The following is a 26,365-nucleotide window of genomic DNA, read 5'->3' as shown; positions in this document are numbered from 1 at the left end:
ATGTGGATGTGAACCAAGCACTAACTTATACACCATGTGGATGTGAACCAAGCACTAACTTATACATCATGTGGATGTGAACCAAGCACTAACTTATACATCATGTGGATGTGAACCAAGCACTAACTTATACATCATGTGGATGTGAACCAAGCACTAACTTATACATCATGTAGATGTGAACCAAGCACTAACTTATACATCACGTGGATGTGAACCAAGCACTAACTTATACATCACGTGGATGTGAACCAAGCACTAACTTATACATCATGTGGATGTGAACCAAACACTAACTTATACATCATGTGGATGTGAACCAAGCACTAACTTATACATCATGTGGATGTGAACCAAGCACTAACTTATACACCATGTGGATGTGAACCAAGCACTAACTTATACATCACGTGGATGTGAACCAAGCACTAACTTATACATCATGTGGATGTGAACCAAGCACTAACTTATACTTCATGTGGATGTGAACCAAGTACTAACGTATACATCATGTGGATGTGAACCAAGCACTAACTTATACATCATGTGGATGTGAACCAAGCACTAACTTATACATCATGTGGATGTGAACCAAGCACTAACTTATACATCATGTGGATGTGAACCAAGCACTAACTTATACATCACGTGGATGTGAACCAAGCACTAACTTATACATCATGTGGATGTGAACCAAACACTATGAACCAAGCACTAACTTATACATCATGTGGATGTGAACCAAGCACTAACTTATACATCATGTGGATGTGAACCAAACACTAACTTATACATCATGTGGATGTGAACCAAGCACTAACTTATACATCATGTGGATGTGAACCAAACACTAACTTATACATTATGTGGATGTGAACCAAGCACTAACTTATACATCATGTGGATGTGAACCAAGCACTAACTTATACATCATGTGGATGTGAACCAAGCACTAACTTATACTTCATGTGGATGTGAACCAAGCACTAACTTATACATCATGTGGATGTGAACCAAGCACTAACTTATACATCATGTGGATGTGAACCAAGCACTAACTTATACATCATGTGGATGTGAACCAAGCACTAACTTATACATCACGTGGATGTGAACCAAGCACTAACTTATACATCATGTGGATGTGAACCAAGCACTAACTTATACATCATGTGGATGTGAACCAAACACTAACTTATACATTATGTGGATGTGAACCAAGCACTAACTTATACATCATGTGGATGTGAACCAAGCACTAACTTATACATCACGTGGATGTGAACCAAGCACTAACTTATACATCATGTGGATGTGAACCAAGCACTAACTTATACATCATGTGGATGTGAACCAAACACTAACTTATACATTATGTGGATGTGAACCAAGCACTAACTTATACATCATGTGGATGTGAACCAAGCACTAACTTATACATCATGTGGATGTGAACCAAACACTAACTTATACATTATGTGGATGTGAACCAAGCACTAACTTATACATCACGTGAATGTGAACCAAGCACTAATTTATACATCACGTGGATGTGAATCAGTAGCACGGGTGTGTGTGTGTACAAGTCGGTTTCCTTCTGACGTCACTTTAAGGAAATGGAAGCCTATTTCACACCGTGCTGTGTTAGCAGGGAAAACAAGCAAACATGTCTTCAAAATAAAACGTTAGAAGGGTAGTTCGTACGACGGTGTTTTATTTTGAATTGGTTTTAAACCGGAAACGCTTCAAATGAGCATTGAAGCTAACTGAGGAGCAGAAGCAGGCAAATGAAAGTCTATCAACATCAACAAGACTTCGTCGTCAACTAAAGTGCGCTTCTGTGTTGGAGACCCAAAGACAAGATTGAGATCTCATCGCAGGTTGGTTCAAATCCCTAAAGTCGTTCCATGTTTGTTGTGACGCAGTTTGGTGGAGATGTGAGTATAGCTGGCTGGATCAAGGCAGGAAAAGAAAGTAAAGGTCATGTAAGGTGTTTAATAAAAAGACACAAACTACGATCACTTCTTCTGTGACGTGGCATTCTGCTTTTTACTCTCTAAAGTCTCAACAGTGTGAGCTGCTTTTACGGCACACTTTACAGCGGCAACGTGTCATGTTGACGTGGAGTTAATCAATCAATCAATCAATCAATCAAAGTTACCTAAATCACGAGTGTCTCAAAGGGCTGCACAAGCCACAACGACATCCTGGGCTCAGATCCCACATCAGGGGCAAGGAAAAACTCAACTCAATGTGCTACAATGAGAAACCTTGGAGGGGACCACAGATGTGTGTGACAAATACAGGTAAAAGCCAGTAAATTAGAATATTTTGAAAAACTTGATTTATTTCAGTAATTGCATTCAAAAGGTGTAACTTGTACATTATATTTATTCATTGCACACAGACTGATGCATTCAAATGTTTATTTCATTTAATTTTGATGATTTGAAGTGGCAACAAATGAAAATCCCAAATTCCGTGTGTCACAAAATTAGAATATTACTTAAGGCTAATACAAAAAAGGGATTTTTAGAAATGTTGGCCAACTGAAAAGTATGAAAATGAAAAATATGAGCATGTACAATACTCAATACTTGGTTGGAGCTCCTTTTGCCTCAATTACTGCGTTAATGCGGCGTGGCATGGAGTCGATGAGTTTCTGGCACTGCTCAGGTGTTATGAGAGCCCAGGTTGCTCTGATAGTGGCCTTCAACTCTTCTGCGTTTTTGGGTTTGGCATTCTGCATCTTCCTTTTCACATAACCCCACAGATTTTCTATGGGGCTAAGGTCAGGGGAGTTGGCGGGCCAATTTAGAACAGAAATACCATGGTCCGTAAACCAGGCACGGGTAGATTTTGCGCTGTGTGCAGGCGCCAAGTCCTGTTGGAACTTGAAATCTCCATCTCCATAGAGCAGGTCAGCAGCAGGAAGCATGAAGTGCTCTAAAACTTGCTGGTAGACGGCTGCGTTGACCCTGGATCTCAGGAAACAGAGTGGACCGACACCAGCAGATGACATGGCACCCCAAACCATCACTGATGGTGGAAACTTTACACTAGACTTCAGGCAACGTGGATCCTGTGCCTCTCCTGTCTTCCTCCAGACTCTGGGACCTCGATTTCCAAAGGAAATGCAAATTTTGCATGGTTGGGTGATGGTTTGGGGTGCCATGTCATCTGCTGGTGTCGGTCCACTCTGTTTCTAGCCTGATTTAGCCATTCCTTTACCACTTTTGAGGTGTGTTTGGGGTCATTGTCCTGTTGGAACACCCAACTGCACCCAACACCCAACTGATGATTTTAGCTTGTCCTGAAGAATTTGGAGCTAATCCTCCTTTTTCATTGTCCCATTTAAAGCAGCAGTTCCATTGGCAGCAAAACAGGCCCAGAGCATAATACTACCACCACCATGCTTGACGGTAGGCATGGTGTTCCTGGGATTAAAGGCCTCACCTTTTCTCCTCCAAACATATTGCTGGGTATTGTGGCCAAACAGCTCCATTTTTGTTTCGTCTGACCACAGAACTTTCCTCCAGAAGGTCTTATCTTTGTCCATGTGATGTCAGATGAAACAAAAATGGAGCTGTTTGGCCACAATACCCAGCAATATGAAATGAAAATTAAAAAAAGGCTAAAGACACACCTTTTTAGTGATCATCTTAAACTAGTATTTGATTGTGTTGTTTTCTATCTTAATTATTAATATTACTACTATTATTCTCTCAATGTTATGTTTGTATTAACCTATTAATCTCCTATTTATATTTTATTTTGACATGTATTTTATCGTATGTTTTATACTGTTTTTTAGATGGCATTAATTTGAGTTATTCTCCAGTGCTGACACCTCATAGGTGGCGTTTTTCCTCATGTCCTCAGTACCATGCCGTGTTTTGTTGTGTTATTGTCAATAGTGCTCTTTGTGTGTGTGTGTGTGTGTGTGTGTGTGTGTGTGTGTGTGTGTGTGTGTGTGTGTGTGTGTGTGTGTGTGTGTGTGTGTGTGTGTGTGTGTGTGTTTTCTTTTCTATTTTTTGTGTACAGCACTTTTTGTTTGCCACTTGCCTAAATAAGATAATATGACGGACCAGAACTAGACTGTGACAAAGGAGAACCACAACAAAGATAATGTGACGGACCAGAACTAGACTGTGACAAAGGAGAACCACAACAAAGATAATGTGACGGACCAGAACTAGACTCCGACAAAGGAGAACCACAACAAAGATAATGTGACGGACCAGAACTAGACTGCGACCAAGGAGAACCACAACAAAGATAATATGACGGACCAGAACTAGACTGCGACCAAGGAGAACCACAACAAAGATAATATGACGGACCAGAACTAGACTGCGACCAAGGAGAACCACAACAAAGATAATATGACGGACCAGAACTAGACTCCGACAAAGGAGAACCACAACAAAGATAATAGGACGGACCAGAACTAGACTCCGACGAAGGAGAACCACAACAAAGATAATATGACGGACCAGAACTAGACTGTGACAAAGGAGAACCACAACAAAGATAATGTGACGGACCAGAACTAGACTGTGACAAAGGAGAACCACAACAAAGATAATATGACGGACCAGAACTAGACTGCGACCAAGGAGAACCACAACAAAGATAATATGACGGACCAGAACTAGACTGCGACCAAGGAGAACCACAACAAAGATAATATGACGGACCAGAACTAGACTCCGACAAAGGAGAACCACAACCAGAATTAGACTGCGACCAAGGAGAACCACAACAAAGATAATATGACGGACCAGAACTAGACTGCGACAAAGGAGAACCACAACAAAGATAATATGACGGACCAGAACTAGACTGCGACAAAGGAGAACCACAACAAAGATAATATGACGGACCAGAACTAGACTGTGACAAAGGAGAACCACAACAAAGATAATGTGACGGACCAGAACTAGACTGCGACCAAGGAGAACCACAACAAAGATAATATGACGGACCAGAACTAGACTCCGACAAAGGAGAACCACAACAAAGATAATAGGACGGACCAGAACTAGACTCCGACCAAGGAGAACCACAACAAAGATAATATGACGGACCAGAACTAGACTCCGACAAAGGAGAACCACAACAAAGATAATAGGACGGACCAGAACTAGACTCCGACCAAGGAGAACCACAACAAAGATAATATGACGGACCAAAACTAGACTGTGACAAAGGAGAACCACAACAAAGATATTATGACAGACCAGAACTAGACTGTGACCAAGGAGAACCACAACAAAGATAATATGACGGACCAGAACTAGACTGCGACCAAGGATAACCACAACAAAGATAATATGACGGACCAGAACTAGACTGCGACCAAGGAGAACCACAACAAAGATAATATGACGGACCAGAACTAGACTGCGACCAAGGAGAACCACAACAAAGATAATATGACGGACCAGAACTAGACTGCGACAAAGGAGAACCACAACAAAGATAATATGACGGACCAGAACTAGACTGCGACCAAGGAGAACCACAACAAAGATAATATGACGGACCAGAACTAGACTGCGACAAAGGAGAACCACAACAAAGATAATATGACGGACCAGAACTAGACTCCGACGAAGGAGAACCACAACAAAGATAATATGACGGACCAGAACTAGACTGCGACAAAAGAGAACCACAACAAAGATAATATGACGGACCAGAACTAGACTGCGACAAAGGAGAACCACAACAAAGATAATATGACGGACAAGAACTAGACTGCGACCAAGGAGAACCACAACAAAGATAATATGACGGACCAGAACTAGACTCCGACAAAGGAGAACCACAACCAGAATTAGACTGCGACAAAGGAGAACCACAACAAAGATAATATGACGGACAAGAACTAGACTGCGACCAAGGAGAACCACAACAAAGATAATATGACGGACCAGAACTAGACTGCGACCAAGGAGAACCACAACAAAGATAATATGACAGACCAGAACTAGACTGCGACCAAGGAGAACCACAACAAAGATAATATGACGGACCAGAACTAGACTGTGACCAAGGAGAACCACAACAAAGATAATATGACAGACCAAAACTAGACTGTGACAAAGGAGAACCACAACAAAGATATTATGACGGACCAGAACTAGACTGCGACCAAGGAGAACCACAACAAAGATAATATGACGGACCAGAACTAGACTGCGACCAAGGAGAACCACAACAAAGATAATATGACGGACCAGAACTAGACTGCGACCAAGGAGAACCACAACAAAGATAATATGACGGACCAGAACTAGACTGCGACCAAGGAGAACCACAACAAAGATAATATGACGGACCAGAACTAGACTGCGACCAAGGAGAACCACAACAAAGATAATATGACGGACCAGAACTAGACTGCGACCAAGGAGAACCACAACAAAGATAATATGACAGACCAGAACTAGACTGCGACCAAGGAGAACCACAACAAAGATAATATGACGGACCAGAACTAGACTGTGACCAAGGAGAACCACAACAAAGATAATATGACAGACCAAAACTAGACTGTGACAAAGGAGAACCACAACAAAGATATTATGACGGACCAGAACTAGACTGCGACCAAGGAGAACCACAACAAAGATAATATGACGGACCAGAACTAGACTGCGACCAAGGAGAACCACAACAAAGATAATATGACGGACCAGAACTAGACTGCGACCAAGGAGAACCACAACAAAGATAATATGACGGACCAGAACTAGACTGCGACCAAGGAGAACCACAACAAAGATAATATGACGGACCAGAACTAGACTGCGACCAAGGAGAACCACAACAAAGATAATATGACGGACCAGAACTAGACTGCGACAAAGGAGAACCACAACAAAGATAATATGACGGACCAGAACTAGACTGCGACAAAGGAGAACCACAACAAAGATAATATGACGGACCAGAACTAGACTCCGACAAAGGAGAACCACAACAAAGATAATAGGACGGACCAGAACTAGACTCCGACGAAGGAGAACCACAACAAAGATAATATGACGGACCAGAACTAGACTGCGACAAAAGAGAACCACAACAAAGATAATATGACGGACCAGAACTAGACTGCGACAAAGGAGAACCACAACAAAGATAATATGACGGACCAGAACTAGACTGCGACCAAGGAGAACCACAACAAAGATAATATGACGGACCAGAACTAGACTGCGACCAAGGAGAACCACAACAAAGATAATATGACGGACCAGAACTAGACTGCGACAAAGGAGAACCACAACAAAGATAATATGACGGACCAGAACTAAACTGCGACCAAGGAGAACCACAACAAAGATAATATGACGGACCAGAACTAGACTGCGACAAAGGAGAACCACAACAAAGATAATATGACGGACCAGAACTAAACTGCGACCAAGGAGAACCACAACAAAGATAATATGACGGACCAGAACTAAACTGCGACCAAGGAGAACCACAACAAAGATAATATGACGGACCAGAACTCGACTGTGACAAAGGAGAACCACAACAAAGATAATATGACGGACCAGAACTAGACTGCGACAAAGGAGAACCACAACAAAGATAATATGACGGACCAGAACTAAACTGCGACCAAGGAGAACCACAACAAAGATAATATGACGGACCAGAACTAGACTGTGACAAAGGAGAACCACAACAAAGATAATATGACGGACCAGAACTAAACTGCGACCAAGGAGAACCACAACAAAGATAATATGACGGACAAGAACTAGACTGCGACCAAGGAGAACCACAACAAAGATAATATGACGGACCAGAACTAGACTGCGACCAAGGAGAACCACAAGAAAGATAACATGAGCCATTGATTAGTACCAGTACAACCCTAGTCCAGTGTGGGTGTGCTCCAAAGCTAAAATGTGTGTGAATTCTCCTGTCAGCATCAGCGCGTCCAGATGATGAACGGAGACATCTCCAGTGGGGTCTCCAGTGGGGTCTCCAGTGGGGTCTCCAGTGGGGTCTCCAGTGGGGTGGGCACGCTGGAGGAAACTCTGCAGCAGGTGAAAGTCCTCATCCAAGAGAACAAAGATTTGAAAGGTGTGTCCCAGTAGACCTGTCCTATGAGTTCTGTGCACCCATTCACTTGTCTCCGTCCACCCAGAGTCTTTACGTAAGACCAACCTGGTGATGAAAGAGCGTTTGGAGGGTCTGTCCACGTGGCGAGACAAGCAGCGGGAGGAGCACCAGCTCATGGTCACCAGGCTGGAGGAGGCCGGGCTCCAAATGGAGGCCATGACGCGTCAAAACCAGGAACTGAGGCAGCAACTGGAGGAGGCCTCACAAGTGAGTGTGCTGGTGCCGTGCTGGACCCGGTCCTGATTGAAACGTACTGAACACAGGTAGCCAGACCCAGTGCAGAGGCCGACGCCCTCCGTGCGCAGCTGGCCCGACTGCAGGCGGAGAAGAACGACCTGGTGGCTTTGAACTCTGAGCTGCAGCTGAAGGCCGACCACAACTCCCACGAGGACTCCTTCATCGAGGTCATCAAGGTGTCGGTGAGGAGGAAGTAGACATCATCTTTCTGTACCGAGTTCACTTGCACATTTCAACTTGCTACACCCACATTCTAGTAGGTTCTACAGCAGGGGGTCCAAACGCTTTGACTTGGGGGCCGCATCGGCTCACAGATTGGCCGGGAGCCAAATACATATTATATTAATATGATGGATGTTACATGAATATGATGGATGTATAATTATAGGATGGATGTATAATGAATATGATGGATATATTATGAATATGATGGATGTATGATGGATATAGAATTACAAACCCCGTTTCCATATGAGTTGGGAAATTGTGTTAGATGTAAATATAAACGGAATACAATGATTTGCAAATCCTTTTCAAGCCATATTCAGTTGAATATGCTACAAAGACAACTTATTTGATGTTCAAACTCATAAACTTAGAATTTCATGGCTGCAACACGTGCCAAAGTAGTTGGGAAAGGGCATGTTCACCACTGTGTTACATGGCCTTTCCTTTTAACAACACTCAGTAAAGGTTTGGGAACTGAGGAGACACATTTTTGAAGCTTCTCAGGTGGAATTCTTTCCCATTCTTGCTTGATGTACAGCTTGAGTTGTTCAACAGTCCGGGGGTCTCCGTTGTGCTATTTTAGGCTTCACACATTTTCAATGGGAGACAGGTCTGGACTACAGGCAGGCCAGTCTAGTACCCGCACTCTTTTACTATGAAGCCACGTGGCTTGGCATTGTCTTGCTGAAATAAGCAGGGGCGTCCATGGTAACGTTGCTTGGATGGCAACATATGTTGCTCCAAAAGATGTAGGTACCTTTCAGCATTAATGATGCCTTCACAGATGTGTAAGTTACCCATGTCTTGGCCACTAATACACCCCCATACCATCACACATGCTGCCTTTTACACTTTGCGCCTATAACAACCCGGATGGTTCTTTTCCTCTTTGGTGCGAAGGACACGACGTCCACAGTTTCCAAAAACAATTTGAAATGTGGACTCGTCAGACCACAGAACACTTTTCCACTTTGTATCAGTCCATCTTAGATGAGCTCAGGCCCAGCGAAGCCGACGGCGTTTCTGGGTGTTGTTGATAAACGGTTTCCGCCTTGCATAGGAGAGTTTTAACTTGCACTTAGAGATGTAGCGACCAACTGTAGTTACTGACAGTGGGTTTCTGAAGTGTTCCTGAGCCCATGTGGTGATATCCTTTACACACTGATGTCACTTGTTGATGCAGTACAGCCTGAGGGATGGAAGGTCACAGGCTTAGCTGCTTACGTGCAGTGATTTCTCCAGATTCTCTGAACCCTTTGATGATATTACGGAGCGTAGATGGTGAAATCCCTAAATTCCTTGCAATAGCTGCTTGAGAAAGGTTTTTCTTAAACTGTTCTTAAACAATTTGCTCACGCATTTGTTGACAAAGTGGTGACCCTCGCCCCATCCTTGTTTGTGAATGACTGAGCATTTCATGGAATCTACTTTTATACCCAATCATGGCACCCACCTGTTCCCAATTAGCCTGCACACCTGTGGGATGTTCCAAATAAGTGTTTGATGAGCATTCCTCAACTTTATCAGTATTTATTGCCACCTTTCCCAACTTCTTTGTCACGTGTTGCTGGCATCAAATTCTAAAGTTAATGATTATTTGCAACAACAAAAAAAGTTTATTAGTTTGAACATCAAATATGTTGTCTTTGTAGCATATTCAACTGAATATGGCTTGAAAAGGATTTGCAAATCATTGTATTCTGTTTATATTTACATCTAACACAATTTCCCAACCCGTATGGAAACGGGGTTTGTAATATGATGGATGTATAATGAATATGATGGATATATAATTAAGAATATTATTTTAAGAGTATGTGAAAGTTTGACTCCTACATTGTTTACTTCCCTGACAACTTCCTTAAAGTTTTGTAGTCAATCATAAATATCAAGCAGCTAAAATGCACCAAACATGGATACGTGTGGAGAGTGTTTTGCATTTTTCCCATCATGCACTCCAATGGATTTAAATGGGTGTCATTTTGATGTTTTTATGGTGTTTGTACATTTTTCATAACATTCACAATGTTTAGTGAGCAGGTTGTGTTATAAGTGAACATGTTTGTTAGTGGCAGTTTTGTTTTTCTGCGCCATGACTCGGGAAGGTTGTTTGGATTGTGTCGTATAAGTAAATGCTGTGCTATGATTTCAAATTACTCTCCAGGGTCATTGATCTGATTTGCTGACATTGTCCACAGCACATGTGTGGCATTCAGAGACCACCTGGAATTGAAGGGGAATTTGAAAGCACCCCGTGGTGCCAACTCATGACGCCTTGTAGGCCAACTTAAAGGGACTTGAACTTTGGACACCCCTGATCTACTTTGGACACCCCTGATCTGTGATAACCGAGGGAACTCTGGAATGTTCTAATAATATCTGGACGGGATGTTAATTGGAAGAATTTGATCATTAGTTAACGGTGATTTGAAGACTTATTACAGTATAGGTAACAATTGAACTTGAATAGTGATTAGGAGTGGACATGAGAACTAAGCACTTTTGTTTATTGCACTGGACAGAAGTGATGTTGCAATGCAGGTAAGGAGCCACCTGCCCAGGTGATGACTTGTCCATGACTTTCAGGACCAAGGTGTTGTCAGCAAACGCCCCGACGACGACACCAGTGCCTGCCGGCTGGACAGCGAGGAGATGGCGGTCAGCAACCTGCTGGCCTCCCTGCGGAGCGAGACGCAGCGGGCCGAGCGGCTGCAGGGCGAGCTGCAGGCCGCCATGGACAAGTAAAACTTACTTACAGACTCTGGCTTTTAGGGTGCCCTGTCACGCTTTACTCCCAACAGGAATACGGCGCTGGAGGAGAGCAGGAGTCTTGTTACCGTAGCAACGCAGACATCTATGACCTCAGAGACCAGAGAGGATTCTGGGAAGGACAAGGTCAATTGTATTTTATTGTGAATCTTTGAACGAGTGACGATCCGTTTCAGAAGTCATATTTGGTATAATAATTACAATGAAACCTTTAAAAAGCTCATTTAGGTTGCATGAAGATGGCCTCAAAAATGTTTTTTTTAAATGGATTCTTAGGAAAGAAAACATATTTTCTATTTGCGACAAAAAAAATACTCAAAATGATGAGTCAATTTTGAATCAGGAAGAATAACTGCTGCACCGCAAATTTTTAAGGCAGAAAAAAAATTCTTGCGGCTTTTTCTTTTTCATTTGTAACTTTGTATCCTCAACAAGATCAACTAACAATAACATTACTTTTTATTCTTATTTCAATTCCAAACATCGTTTTGACCGACTTGAACCATTTAGACTTAGACTTCCTTTTTATTGTCATTCAAATGTGAACTTTACAGTACAGATAAGAACGAAATTTTGAAATTTTTGATACTGAAAAATAAAATCGATCAACTCCATCCATCCATTTTCTATCGCTTGTCCTTTCAATAAATAATAATACATTCAAATTCAAAAATAAGAATGAATAAAACCATTTTTTTGGATCAAAATGAAAAAGTCAGGATGAATGACTACAATGAACACGTTTTGAAGCATGATAATGATGAAGCATGTTCCCAGGGTCACACACGCCCCAAAAACAAATGTCCACTGCAGAGGACACTGGTTCCCAGGAGCTGCGGTCAGTCAATATTTACAATATCTAAAACATCATAGAATCCATCCATCCATCCATCCATCCATCTTCTTCCGCCTATCCGAGGTCGGGTCGCGGGGGCAGCAGCCTAAGCAGGGAAGCCCAGACTTCCCTCTCCCCAGCCACTTCGTCCAGCTCCTCCCGGGGGATCCCGAGGCGTTCCCAGGCCAGCCGGGAGACATAGTCTTCCCAACGTGTCCTGGGTCTTCCTCGTGGCCTCCTACCGGTCGGACATTCCCTAAACACCTCCTTAGGGAGGCGCTCGGGTGGCATCCTGACCAGATGCCCGAACCACCTCATCTGGCTCCTCTCGATGCGGAGGAGCAGCGGCTTTACTTTGAGCTCCCCCCGGATGACAGAGCTTCTCACCCTATCTCTAAGGGAGAGCCCCGCCACCCGGCGGAGGAAACTCATTTCGGCCGCTTGTACCCGTGATCTTGTCCTTTCGGTCATAACCCAAAGCTCATGACCATAGGTGAGGATGGGAACGTAGATCGACCGGTAAATTGAGAGCTTTGCCTTCCGGCTCAGCTCCTTCTTCACCACAACGGATCGATACAGCGTCCGCATTACTGAAGACGCCGCACCGATCCGCCTGTCGATCTCACGATCCACTCTTCCCTCACTCGTGAACAAGACTCCGAGGTACTTGAACTCCTCCACTTGGGGCAAGATCTCCTCCCCAACCCGGAGATGGCACTCCACCCTTTTCCGGGCAAGAACCATGGACTCGGACTTGGAGGTGCTGATTCTCATCCCAGTCGCTTCACACTCAGCTGCGAACCGATCCAGTGAGAGCTGAAGATCCTGGCCAGATGAAGCCATCAGGACCAAATCATCTGCAAAAAGCAGAGACCTAATCCTGCAGCCACCAAACCGGATCCCCTCAACGCCTTGACTGCGCCTAGAAATTCTGTCCATAAAAGTTATGAACAGAATCGGTGACAAAGGGCAGCCTCATCATAGAATACTTATTTTAAAATATATAAGATAATCCTTTATTTACAGAAGGGAAGGGGTGAGAGGAAGAGGTTTTAATTAGTTGGCAATGCAGTTTGCCGAAAATAATGGAAAGCGCAAGTGGAAAAACTTATTGTGGTGTTACCATTTAGTGGTCAATTGTACGGAATATGTACTGTACTGTGCAATCTACTAATAAAAGTTTCAATCAAATAAAAATAAAAGCCACTCTACATATCCACTGTGGTCACAAACACAAAGGCGCGTAGATTGCAAACATACGGTGAAGTAAAAACACAAATGAAACAGAAATATAGTTAAAATTGTAAATATTGAAGAAAACATCATTGTTGTGAGCAGAGAGCAGACGTGTGTAGTCACGGAGTGTTATTGAACATGGTGTTGGTCAACATTCAATGACAGAAGCAATATCAGGAATAGAAACAAAGAGACGTGTGTACAAATCCTGCAGGCTGCGTGCGAGTTGGAGAGCATGAAGTGTGGGATGAAGACGCTGGTTAAAGAGCTGCAGCAGGCTCAGAACAAGCTGGATGAGGCAGAAGGCATGAAGAAGAACCTGCAAGACAGGTTGGCTAACACGGACGATGACGAGGCCGCACAAACGCTACCATGTCGTCCCTGCTGCTGTCTCCAGGTGCCAGCTGGTGGAGCGCCACGTGGACACGCTCAAGGCTCAGCTGGGGGACGAGCAGGCGGTGCAGGCGGAGAACCATCGGCTGAAGCTGCAGCTGGAAAGCATGCAGGCGCTCACCTTGATGGAGCAGAGGAAGGCTGGGGAGGAGAGGTCGCTGCTTTCTTGCCTACCTCCATTTGGAATCAACCACTAAACACTCTGCTTTTCTCCTCTGTAGAAGCAACCTGGCTCAACTGAAGGACGCCTACACACAGCTGTTTGAAGACTACAACGAGCTCAAGGAGGACAAGAAGAAACGAGAGGTAATAAACAGAAATATATCTTTGTGTTTGTGCAACATGCTGATGTTTACATGCTAACAGTTGGAACGTGTCAAGTACCAAGTCATGTGACCATACTTGCCAACCTTGAGACCTCCGATTTCGGGAGGTGGGGGTTGGGGGGTGGGGGGCGTGGTCGGGGGTGGGGCGGGGTCGTGGTTGGGGGCATGGTTAAGATATATATATATAAGAAATACTTGACTTTCAGTGAATTATATATATATATATATAAATGATAAATGATAAATATTTATATATATATATATATATATATATATATATATAAGAGAAGTACTTTAATTTCAGTGTTCATTTATTTACACATATACACACACATAACACTCATCTACTCATTGTTGAGTTAAGGGTTGAATTGTCCATCCTTGTTCTATTCTCTGTCACTATTTCAGAACACACACATTATACAAATATACATTTTAAAATCAATAAGAAAATGGGAGCTCTAATTTGGGAGTCTGAATTAGGATCAGAAGTTCCTATATAAACATTACGTACTCACGTCGCCTTTTTGGGACGGCGTGGCGCAGTGGGAGAGTAGCCGTGCACAACCCGAGGGTCCCTGGTTCAATCCCCACCTAGTACCAACCTCGTCATGTCCGTTGTGTCCTGAGCAAGACACTTCACCCTTGCTCCTGATGGGTGCTGGTTAGCGCCTTGCATGGCAGCTCCCTCCATCAGTGTGTGAATGTGTGTGTGAATGGGTAAATGTGGAAGTAGTGTCAAAGCGCTTTGAGTACCTTGAAGGTAGAAAAGCGCTATACAAGTACAACCCATTTATCATTTATCATTTATCATTTTGTATTGATTACTGCAGCTGTGCACTGGATTCATTCACAAATACAAACTACAACTCACAAACACTTTGGAGTTAGGCTCCACCATCAGAATGTGTACTTAAACTTACAAAGATCACATGGATATTATTCAGTGAGTTGATTCACCAAAACTAACCTGTTATACAGGAGGAAAAAGCACACAGGACGTTTCAATTGTTCATAGACTGGTCGCTCTCATCAGAATGACAAGACACTTCCAGTCTGCAGGTGATAGCATTCAATTGGGAAGAAACGCCCTACTGCCCCCTACTGACCAATGTGAATACTGATAAATGTGTAATGACAGCTCCAAAAACTAATTCAAACTACAAAATAAAATAAATAAATCAACACAAAAATGTGACACATTATGGGTGGGTCACATATGCATGTACAGTAGATGGCAGTATTGTCCTGTTTAAAAGTGTCACAACATTGCTGTTTATGGCAGACGAACTGCTTTACGGTAGATGAAAACTTGACTGCTGTTGTTGTGTGTTGTTACCGCGCTGGGAGGACGTTAATGAAACTGCCTAACAATAAACCCACATAAGAAACCAAGAATTCGCCCTCGATCATTAGCTGTTTATATTGTGGGAAAGCGGACGTGTGAACAGGCTGTCAACACGTCACTCAGGTCTGCATGGAGCTGGAGGGGGCGTGGCCTCCAGCGCCGCCTGAATTTCGGGAGATTTTCGGGAGAAAATTTGTCCCGGGAGGTTTTCGGGAGAGGCGCTGAATTTCGGGAGTCTCCCGGATAATCCGGGAGGGTTGGCAAGTATGCATGTGACTAGAAAGCGTACGCGTGTGAAATTTGCTTAAAAAAAAAACAAAGTTAGTATGGTAATGTTAATGTTAGCATGCTAACAGTTTGCATGTGTCAAGTACAAGATGAATTGATGAATTGAATTAAGGTTTTCGGCTGTAAAATTGGCTGAAAAAGTTAGCATGACATCATGCTAATAGCAAGCATGTGTCAAATGAGTCTGAGGTGTTGGGCTGCAAATATTGGCTGGAAAAGTTAGCATGCTAATGCTAGTCATGCCGAGCCAATCAGTGGCCGTGATGCTAAAGTGTTTGATGGTTTGGTCAGGTGTAGTGGTTCATCTTTTTACTTCATGCAGACATTTTAATGTTTCATTTAGAAGCAAAGGACCTAGAATATGTTTAGTTAGCCATGGCACCAAGCTAAGATCTGGATGTTGTGTTGAGCTGAGCAACCATATTGCTTTTAGCATCTTGAATGTACACTATATTGCCAAAAGTATTTGGCCACCTGTCTTTACTCACATATGACCTTGAAGTGCCATCCCATGAAATTGTCCAAAATGTTTTGCTATCCTGGAGCATTCAAAGTTCCTTTCACTGGAACTAAGTGGCCGAGCCCTACTTCTGGAAAAACAACCCCACACCATAATTCCTCCTCCACCAAATGTCACACTCGGCACAATGCAGTACGAAATGTAGCGTTCTCCTGGCAACCTCCAAACCCAGACTGGTCCATCAGATGTAAAAGTGTGATTCATCAGTCCAGAGAAGGCGTCTCCACTGCTCTAGAGTCCAGTGGTGATGTCCTTTACACCACTGCATCCCACACTTTGCATTGGACTTGGTGATGTAGGGCTTAGATCAGCGTTTCTCAAAGTGTGGGGCGCGCCCCACTGGTGGGGAATAGAGACATGACAGGTGGGGCGCGAGGAACGGGAGGAAATTTCACTTGAAATTTTTTTTTTTTATTATTATATTCTTAGATTATTTTTTTTACTATGCTTTCATTTTCTATACACACTGTAAATCACTTTGTGATTCTGTCTGTGAAATCCGCTATATAAATAAATGGAAATTACCGGTACTTATTTTTACTGTAGGCTTTATATTTCTCGGTACGAGCGAAAGTTTGACAGACATAGCAACAGTAACTAATGGGGGCGGGGCTAAGCGGAACAAACTTTCGCGCGGATGGGTAGCAGGCTAATGTGTGGATCACAATTACACAAATATATACATTTGTGACTCGCACCTCAAAGGTCGTCGAGCCAGCGCCTGCAGAGAAACAAAAATCTGACGGGCACACACTGTGTCATTCACCGGGAAGCACTCGCGTCAAGGCAGCTCAGCCCCGAACTCAATGAGGTTTTAACAGATGTTGTGAGCGCGGTAAATTTGATCAAAACACGACCACTGAAAGCGCGACTGTTCTCTGCACTGTGTGAGGAAATGGGAGCTGATCATACGGCCGTGCTGTTTCACAGTGAAGCAAGGTGGCTCTCCTGGGGGAAAGTGCTGTCACTTGCCCTGTCTTGCCAAATGCATAGCCCCTCTTTTTTTTGCAAAGATTGCAAAGTGGCACTTTTATTGTATTTATTATTGAACTTGATGCAAGTTATTTGATTTATTATTGAACTTGATGCAAGTTATAACACTTTTTTTGATTTATTATTGAACTTGATGCAAGTTATAACACTTTTGTTTTATTTATTATTGAACTTGATGCAAGTTATAACACTTTTGTTTTATTTATTATTGAACTTGATGCAAGTTATAACACTTTTTTGATTTATTATTGAACTTGATGCAAGTTATTTGATTTATTATTGAACTTGATGCAAGTTATAACACTTTTATTTGATTTATTATTGAACTTGATGCAAGTTATAACCCTTTTTTTTATTATTGAACTTGATGCAAGTTATAACACTTTTGTTTTATTTATTATTGAACTTGATGCAAGTTATAACACTTTTTTTGATTTATTATTGAACTTGATGCAAGTTATTTGATTTATTATTGAACTTGATGCAAGTTATAACACTTTTTTTGATTTATTATTGAACGTGATGCAAGTTATAACACTTTTTGATTTATTATTGAACTTGATGCAAGTTATAACACTTTTTTTGATTTATTATTGAACTTGATGCAAGTTATTTGATTTATTATTGAACTTGATGCAAGTTATAACACTTTTTTTGATTTATTATTGAACGTGATGCAAGTTATAACACTTTTTGATTTATTATTGAACTTGATGCAAGTTATAACACTTTTTTGATTTATTATTGAACTTGATGCAAGTTATAACACTTTTTTGATTTATTATTGAACTTGATGCAAGTTATAACACTTTTATTTGATTTATTATTGGACTTGATGCAAGTTATAACACTTTTTTTGATTTATTATTGAACGTGATGCAAGTTATAACACTTTTTTTGATTTATTATTGAACTTGATGCAAGTTATAACAATTTTTTTGATTTATTTTTTAACGTGATGCAAGTTATAACACTTTTTTTGATTTATTATTGAACTTGATGCAAGTTATAACACTTTTGTTTTATTTATTATTGAACTTGATGGAAGTTATTTTATTTATTATTGAACTTGATGCAAGTTATACCACAGCTGCACAGTTATTTGATTTATTATTGAACTTAATGTTATTTTATGTTATTGAGTTCGAATGTATACAACTTGATGTTCAATAAATTTGAAAATGTTCAAGCTTGGCATTAGCGCTCTGTTGGGGCGATGGGGGCAGGTGGGGCTTGAAAACTCCCCCTTGTCCAAAGTGGGGGATGACAAAAAAAGTTTGAGAACCACTGGCTTAGATGCAGCTGATCGGCCATGGAAACCCATTCCATGAAGCTCTCTATGTACTGTACGTGGGCTAATTGGAAGGTGACATGAAGTTTGGAGCTGTGTAGCAAGTGACTGTGCAGAAAGTCTTTGCACTATGCTGACCTCTCTGTCAGTTTACGTGGCCTACCACTTGGTTGCTGTTGTTCCCAAACTCTTCATCTTTATTATAATAAAGTTGACTTTGGAATATTTAGGAGCGAGGAAATTTCAGGACTGGATTTGTTGCACAGGTGGCATCCTATGACAGTTCCACGCTGGAAATCACTGAGAGCGGCCCATTCTTTCACAAATGTTTGTAGAAACAGTCTCCATGCCTGAGTGCTTGATTTGATACACCTGTGATTAGTGGGAAGTTAGGACACGCCTGCTGTGAAGACAACCTCTCTGCTGGAAAGAGTCATCAATCCATGTTGTTTTTGGGCAGTCTCAGCTGGTGGACCCCAAAGTGGTGCAGGATCTTCAAGGTCAGCTGACCGCCGCCGAGCGGGCCCTGGCCGACAAGCAGGAGCACATCGACAGCTTGAAGCAGGAGGTCTTCCACAAGGAGAAGGAGCTGGAGACCATCTCCGTGTTGCAGGCGCAGGTGGGCGCTCTGCTCCTGGCTCCTCCCTCTGGCCTCCTGCTCAACTTCTCCTTCCGCAGGCTGAGGTCTACTCCTCCGACTTCTACGCCGAGCGGGCGGCGAGAGAGAAGCTGCACGAGGAGCGAGAGCGTCTGTCTGTTCAGCTGGAGTATGTCAAGAAACAAAACGGCCACCTGCAGGAGGAGCTGGACTCCATGAGTCGGTAGGCCAAAAACCCCAATGAGTGTCCTGGGTCAGACAGCATGAAGACAGGAAGGTCAAGGCCACTATTTCACATCATGTATTTTGCACTGGATTATACTGTAATGCACATGGCACAGGGCTATTTTCAGACAAAAGGTGCACCGGCGTTAAAAAGGTCACATTATGATTATTTTCTATATTTAAAGACTTGCTAGTGGTCTACATAACATGTCATGGTGCTCCAAATGTTGCATAGATGATCTTCTGACGCTTTCTGACCCTCTCTTCAGTGGGCGCTCTTATTTACCGGTACGTGCCTTCACTTCGACAGCCTCTTCTAGTAGTTTTTAGCGCTTCCATAGCGAGTCTACTGACAGATATAAGATGAATGCCCAATAACAAAAAGATAGAGGAAAAGGAGGAGCTTATTGACATTTTCCGGACTTCCCAAATAATGTCTCCTAATAGGTGCCATTTTGAGGTCCTTATACACACACCTTTATAATACTTGAAGCACAGTGCGTCTGACTATGGTAGCCGTAACGCTCCAACAATCCAAGTCTCGTGGCTTACCAAAGTGGTACTAAAACATTTTGACACAGTGTGTAAAGTTCTATAGTCTCAATGAAACATCAACGTTTTGGACTTGCTTGCTAACCTGTACCGTATTTTCCGCACCATAAGGCGCCCTGGGTTAAAAGCCGCGCCTTCAATGAACGGCATATTTCAAAACTTTGTCCACCTATAAGCCGCCCGGTGTTGTAAGCCGCATCTAACTGCGCTAAAGGAATGTCAAAAAAACAGTCAGATAGGTCAGTCAAACTTTAATAATATATTAAAAACCAGCGTTCTAACAACTCTGTTCACTCCCAAAATGTACGCAAATGTGCAATCACAAACATACGTATATCAACATGGACAGAGCTGCGTGAAAAAAGCCACCCAGCCTCTTCGCGTAAACTTAAACTTACCTTAACCACTCGCTCATCATTTCTTCATCCATCCCTTCGAGTTAGCTTTTTATGATGACGCCGGCTGGAAAGGTCTCTTTTGGCAAGGTCTTCCTTTTGAATATCACCATGGGTGGAAGTTTCTGGCCATTAGCATGGCAAGCTAGAACCACAGTGAAGGATGACTTCTCATTCCCTGTGGTGCGAATATTCACCGTACGTGCTCCCGTTGTATCCACAGTGCGTTTCACAGGAATATCAGTTGCTGTGAAATAGTAATCCGTGTGCGGATGGAGAGATTGCGTCTTTTCATGAACCGGATCCCTGACGCTTAGTAGGAGCCATTTTGTGGTCTTTACAGATGTAAACACACAAAGGAAATGAAACGTACGGTGATATCCGCGCGCTTTTTCTTCTTCTACGCGGGCGGGTGGTTGCTTACAGTAGAAGAAGAAGCGCTTCCTGTTCTATGGGGGCGGGTGCTTACCTTGGCGGTTGCTTGCGTAGAAGAAGAAGCGCTTCCTGTTCTACCGGGAAAAAAGATGGCGGCTGTTTACCGAAGTTGCGAGATCGAAACTTTATGAAAATGAATCTTAATATTTATCCATATATAAAGCGCACCGGGTTAAAAGGCGCACTGTCAGCTTTTGAGAAAATTTGTGGTTTTTAGGTGCGGCTAATAGTGCGGAAAATACGGTACTCGCTAGCGTCATTTATAGAGCAGGCATCATCCTGCAGTCCACACGTATCTCTTATGTGTGACTGCCATCTACTGGTCACACTTATCATTACACCATGTACCAAATAGAATAGCTTGGAGGTGGATAAACACAACCAGGATTAATACGTACATTAGGTGCACTGGGTTATAAGGCGCACTCTACATTTTGAGAAAATGAAGGGAAAAAGAAAGTAATTCTCAGAGGTGCCACAATATTGTGCTGGAAGTTTGTCAGGCCTAATGGAGACTGTGTGTATGTGCCTTTAAGAGACGCTATTGTGCACTAGATGCCATATATGGGCACACTTCCTTGTGCAGGGAATACTCTTAGAGGCTGTGTAAGTAGGAGAACAATACATGACTCTTTTATTCTAATTTGAATCAAGAATCCATTCTGAATTGAATTGTTATCCCAAGAATAGAATGGAATCACATGGTGTCCAAAGATTCACAGCCCTACTTTTCACACTAATGAAAAAAGAAAAATCCCCACGTGGATAGCAGTGGACGACTCCAACAACACCAAGAAGTTTTTTTTTTTATGTTTGATTTAGAAACATTTTGTTTTCATTAGAAATAAAAAATAAAGTTATTTATTTTTCCGTGAGTTAGCAATGAAAGCTACATTTGTAACATTACAGTCACAACATCACGCTGCTTTAGCTAACAACTCATTAATCGGACAAGGATGCAAAAATGTGTTCGCTCACAAGCAGAAGCTGAAATGTTGACAATCATCATCAGGTGACTCACCTGATGATGATGATGATGACCAGGATTATCAGTCCTTCCAGGATTTCACTGCTTTCTTCCCATTGTTGCCACCCCAAAATGCCCCAATTCACTGCCGTCACAATGTTTGGAGCTGTATTGTTTTTCTCTTAATTATTTTCCATCCATTTACTGCGCTTGTCGTGACTTGATGAATGTATCCATGTTTCAAGTGGATTTTGTCGCCGCCCAACACACCATTTCAACAAAAAATGAAAAACAAACAGTGTTGATGTTTTTCTCCCTTTTGTACCGCAACAGACTTCAAAAGTAGACACTAGATGGCAGTAAAGGTTCATACTCGCTGCCAAATGGCTGTTTTCATTCAATAGAAGTAATAATAGTAATTAAAGCTGCAAGCAGCATTGGTCGGGCCCGCATATTTGGCAGGTGCTAGTCCTAAGTGTCCCAATACTTTTGTTTAGTTTTCGTCATAAGTGTCCCAATACTTTTGTCTACTTTTAGTCCGAATTCTCCCAATACTTTTGTTTAGTGTACCTGCCTTGTCTGCATTGTGTGGACATGCTGGTGCTTCCTGCTTTTAAGCAGCCTTCTTGAAAAAACAGCAGCATCAGCGCAGCGGCTCTTTGAAGGGTCATAAAATCAAAACCGGAGCCGGTATTAAAACTCTTTCGATAACTTTTAATCAAAAGGGTTCAATCTCTCTCCTGTGTTAGTTTGAAGCCGAAACAACAAACACGCTCAGAGGAGATAATGTTTGAAGAAAGGTGACCGGTTTTAACAAAAATGTTGTGTTGAAGGGGGAATAGCAAGCTTCTTGTAGATTTTTGCTGGGGGTTGTCAATTTATGAAATGTAGGTCTAAGTGAGACCTACGGAGAGGATTTTGTTTCATGTCTCTCCGACCTTCCCAGTGGGAGTTACAGGCAGTTTTGTCATTTTTTTCTCCCGAGGAGCAGTTTTTTCTCCGTTTTATTAAAAAATTGCTCTAGAGCGCAATTTGTAAATTTGGTGTTAGGTTTTTTTATTAGATCACAATTTTTGCCAGTCCTGGTGTGTGCGTTCAGTTTGGTGAGTTTTGAAGCGTGTTAAGGGGGTCAAATTACAGCTCAAAGAGGCAAAAGTGACTGTTTTTAGTACTTTTTTGTCTTAAAGGGGGAATTGCCAACTTCCTGTTGATTTCTGCCCGATGATATACAATTATGAAAACTAGGTCTAAGTCAGACCTACATAGAGGTTTTTGTTTCATGTTTCTCCGATATTCCTAGTGGGAGATATAGGCAGTCTAGTTTTTTTTTCTTCCTAAGGGGCGGTAGAGCGCAATTTTGAGTTTTGGGGTTCGGTTTCTTTATTAAAAGACAATTTTCGCAGGTCCTGATGGGTGGGTAAAATATGGTGAGTTTTGAAGCATGTTAAGTGGGTCAAATTAGTGCTCAAAGAGGCGGCGGAAGAATAATAATAAAGAAAGAATAAAACCTTACAAATTCAATAGGTCCTTATGTCCCATTGCATAAGGACTCCCTGTGGGAGTCCTTATGCAATGGGCCATGCGGGCCCTAATAATTCATCATCATTACAGAAAGGGTGTGTGTTTTACACTTGAAAAGACTTTGTCCATGCAAAACACTTGTTTACATTCCACCACGTTTAGCCCCGCACATCAATAAGCATTTATGGATTTTTGTTGGAGATTATTATCACACCTCAACATCTCTACCATGTGAATGCTGCCTCTTGGCGAGGTCAGCAAATAAAAGTATGTTCTTCATTTTATTACCCTGGATAAATAAACACTAGGAAGTAAATGTGTATAAACTGCATGACAGGAACAGGAAGTAGGTTGAAGGGAGGACGCCAATCGTGCCGTTTGATGAATAAATAGTTGATGTATTGTTTAATGTTGCTGTTCCTCCTTCTATACAAGAAACAAACATCAATTAAAGCTGCAAGCAGCATTGGTCGGGCCCGCGTATTTGGCAGGTGCTAGTCCTAAGTGTCCCAATACTTTTGTCTACTTTTAGTCTGAAGTGTCCCAAGACTTTTGTCTAGTGTACCTACCTTGTCTGCATTGTGTGGGCATGTTGGTGCTTCCTGCTTTTGAGCAGCCATCTGAAAAAAACAGCAGCATCAGTGCAGCGGGTCTTTGAAGGGTCATAAAATCAAAACCGGAGCAGGTATTAAAAAGCTGTTCTATACTTTTATACACAAGGGTTCAATCTCTCTCCTGTGATAGTTTGAAGCCTAAACGACAAACGCGCTCAGAGGAGATAGATTTTGAAGGAAGGTGACCGGTTTTTACAAAGATGTTGTTTTGAAGGGGGAATAGCAAACTTCCTGTCGATTTTTGCTGGGGGTTGTCAATTTATGAAATGTAGGTCTAAGTGAGACCTACATTGAGGTTTTTGTTTCATGTCTCTCCGACCTTCCCAGTGGGAGTTACAGGCAGTTTTGTCATTTTTTTTCTTCCGAGGAGCAGTTTTTTCTCCGTTTTATTACAAAATCGCTCTAGAGCGCAATTTTTAAATTTGGGGTTAGGTTTTTTTATTAGATCGCAATTTCTGCTAGTCCTGATGTGTGTGTTCAGTTTGGTGAGTTTTGAAGCATGTTAAGGGGGTCAAATTACAGCTCAAAGAGGCAAAAGTGACTGTTTTTAGTACATTTTTGTCTTGAAGGGGGAATTGCCAACTTCCTGTTGATTTTTGCCCGAGGAAATTAATTAATGAAAAGTAGGGCTAAGTGAGCCCTACATAGAGGTTTTTGTTTCATGTCTCTACAACATTCGTACTGGGAGTTATAAGCAGTTTTCTTTCTAGGGGGCGCTAGAGCGCAATTTTGAGTTTTGGGGTTCGGTTTTTTTATTAAAAGACAATTATTATCAGATTTTTTAGCCTTAAAAAAAATCCTTGCACATGCCACATGGCCAATTATGCAAATTGTTGTCATTTGGAACGTCCCCCGCACCGACCCTACAACCCAACATTGTGCGTGTGAATATTGTTTGTGATGATAAAACATGGCATGTGTTTGTTTGTGTCGCAGGCTGACACTGAGCGAGATGCAGAGGAAACATTTAGCAAAACCAAACGGACGAAGTCCAGCATTGGTTGGGAGAGGTTTGTTTTATTTTTGCTCTGGATGCACGGCCTGACAGACAATGACGTCCAGACGTTAAAGCCCATTTTCCTGTCTTGCAGGTACTGACTGGCAGCATCAAGGCAATATTCCTGAATATGTCTGTCCAAAATGCAACAACATTATGCCAGATCTGGACTCCCTGCAGATCCACATCATGGACTGCATCAACTAGCCTCTCACCATCTTTAGCTTTATTTGCACTTTAATCCCAAGTCTTCCTCTTCTTCTACTTCCCCTCTCATACAACCTAGAGTTTACTTTATATGCTTTGATGTTTGATGTCCTCTCACAAGGGTTTGTTCGGGCGTTGTTGGCTCCACGTGTCTGAAGTGTGGAAGGACTCAAATAGAGGCTTTAAAAGGTGTTTGCATCAAGTGGGGGCTTAATGGCTTGTATGTGAAGAAGCATATGTCATTGGATAGGATTTTATCCAGATAAGATTCATCCAAACTACAAAATATTCATTGTTTTAATTTCAAATAAAATGCAAATGTTTTTTGTGAAAACCTGGAAAGTTAATGAGCACCATTATTTTGGATATAATATTTATTATATATATTTATATATGACTTTCACTGCAATTATTGATGTCTAAAAAACAAAAGGGGCAATGTTAAAGGACGAGATAGTGTATATTTATGTGAGATCATATATATATTATATATTAGGTCTGTCAAAATGAACGTGTTAACTCGTGATTAATCACAAGAAATATTGTATTAATCGTGAACACATTTAGAATAATCATGCAATTTATTTTATTATTTTTTAACCTTAACCGCCATACGGTCAGTGAGCAGATCAATCATACGTCAGTACAACAACGAGTGAGGAGACTATACATCCTGACAGAACCTTAGATCAAACTGTTACCCAGTTTTGTGCAAAAAAATGACAATACTTCAAGTAAATCATTTAAAAAAAAATGTTCCTGGATGACATTCTGGACAATAAAATTGCTTTTGTGTACAAATATATATATTTTTTCTCAAGCTGATTTTAATTATGCAAGTGAGTATTCACCTATGATTAATCATGATTATTTCAAAAGGTGTTTAATATGATTTAAAAAAGTAATAATTTGACAGCCATCCTATCTATATATATATATATATATATATATATATAGGAGGCCACGGGGAAGACCCAGGACACGTTGGGAAGACTATATCCCGGCTGGCCTGGGAACGCCTCGGGATCCCCCGGGAGGAGCTGGACGAAGTGGCTGGGGAGAGGGAAGTCTGGGCTTCCCTGCTTAGGCTGCTGCCTCCGCGACCCGACCTCGGATAAGCGGAAGAAGATGGATGGATGGATATATATATATATATATATACATATATATATATATATATATATACGTTTTCTACCGCTTGTCCCGTTTGGGGTCATATATATATATATATATATATAGCAG

General features: G+C 41.9%; 1 protein-coding gene across 1 annotated transcript; it reads left to right on the top strand.

Annotated features, from left to right (window-relative positions):
* The first annotated feature begins 1,606 nt into the window (after window positions 1–1,606).
* On the top strand, window positions 1,607–25,457 carry optn (optineurin). Its single transcript, XM_061961347.2, has 13 exons — window positions 1,607–1,880; window positions 7,953–8,109; window positions 8,174–8,355; window positions 8,412–8,567; window positions 11,200–11,354; window positions 11,415–11,508; window positions 13,668–13,783; window positions 13,851–14,000; window positions 14,068–14,152; window positions 19,073–19,231; window positions 19,291–19,433; window positions 24,856–24,929; window positions 25,011–25,457. The coding sequence occupies exons 2-13, from the start codon at window positions 7,968–7,970 to the stop codon at window positions 25,121–25,123; spliced, it is 1,569 nt and encodes a 522-aa protein (XP_061817331.1). The 5' UTR covers window positions 1,607–1,880; window positions 7,953–7,967; the 3' UTR covers window positions 25,124–25,457.
* The last annotated feature ends 908 nt before the right edge of the window (window positions 25,458–26,365 follow it).

Source organism: Nerophis lumbriciformis, linkage group LG05, assembly GCF_033978685.3.
Source record: "Nerophis lumbriciformis linkage group LG05, RoL_Nlum_v2.1, whole genome shotgun sequence".
Classification (NCBI taxonomy): domain Eukaryota; kingdom Metazoa; phylum Chordata; class Actinopteri; order Syngnathiformes; family Syngnathidae; genus Nerophis; species Nerophis lumbriciformis.
Note: the sequence above shows the minus strand (reverse complement) of the source record. Positions and strands in the feature narration are given on the sequence as shown.

Excerpts from the sequence above, each read along its gene's own strand:
- optn (XM_061961347.2), top strand. The coding sequence starts at position 7,968 with ATGATGAACGGAGACATCTCCAGTGGGGTCTCCAGTGGGGTCTCCAGT. Across the intron at positions 11,509-13,667 it reads AGGATTCTGGGAAGGACAAG|GCTGCGTGCGAGTTGGAGAG; the intron begins GTCAATTGTATT and ends CAAATCCTGCAG. Across the intron at positions 19,434-24,855 it reads GAGCTGGACTCCATGAGTCG|GCTGACACTGAGCGAGATGC; the intron begins GTAGGCCAAAAA and ends TTTGTGTCGCAG.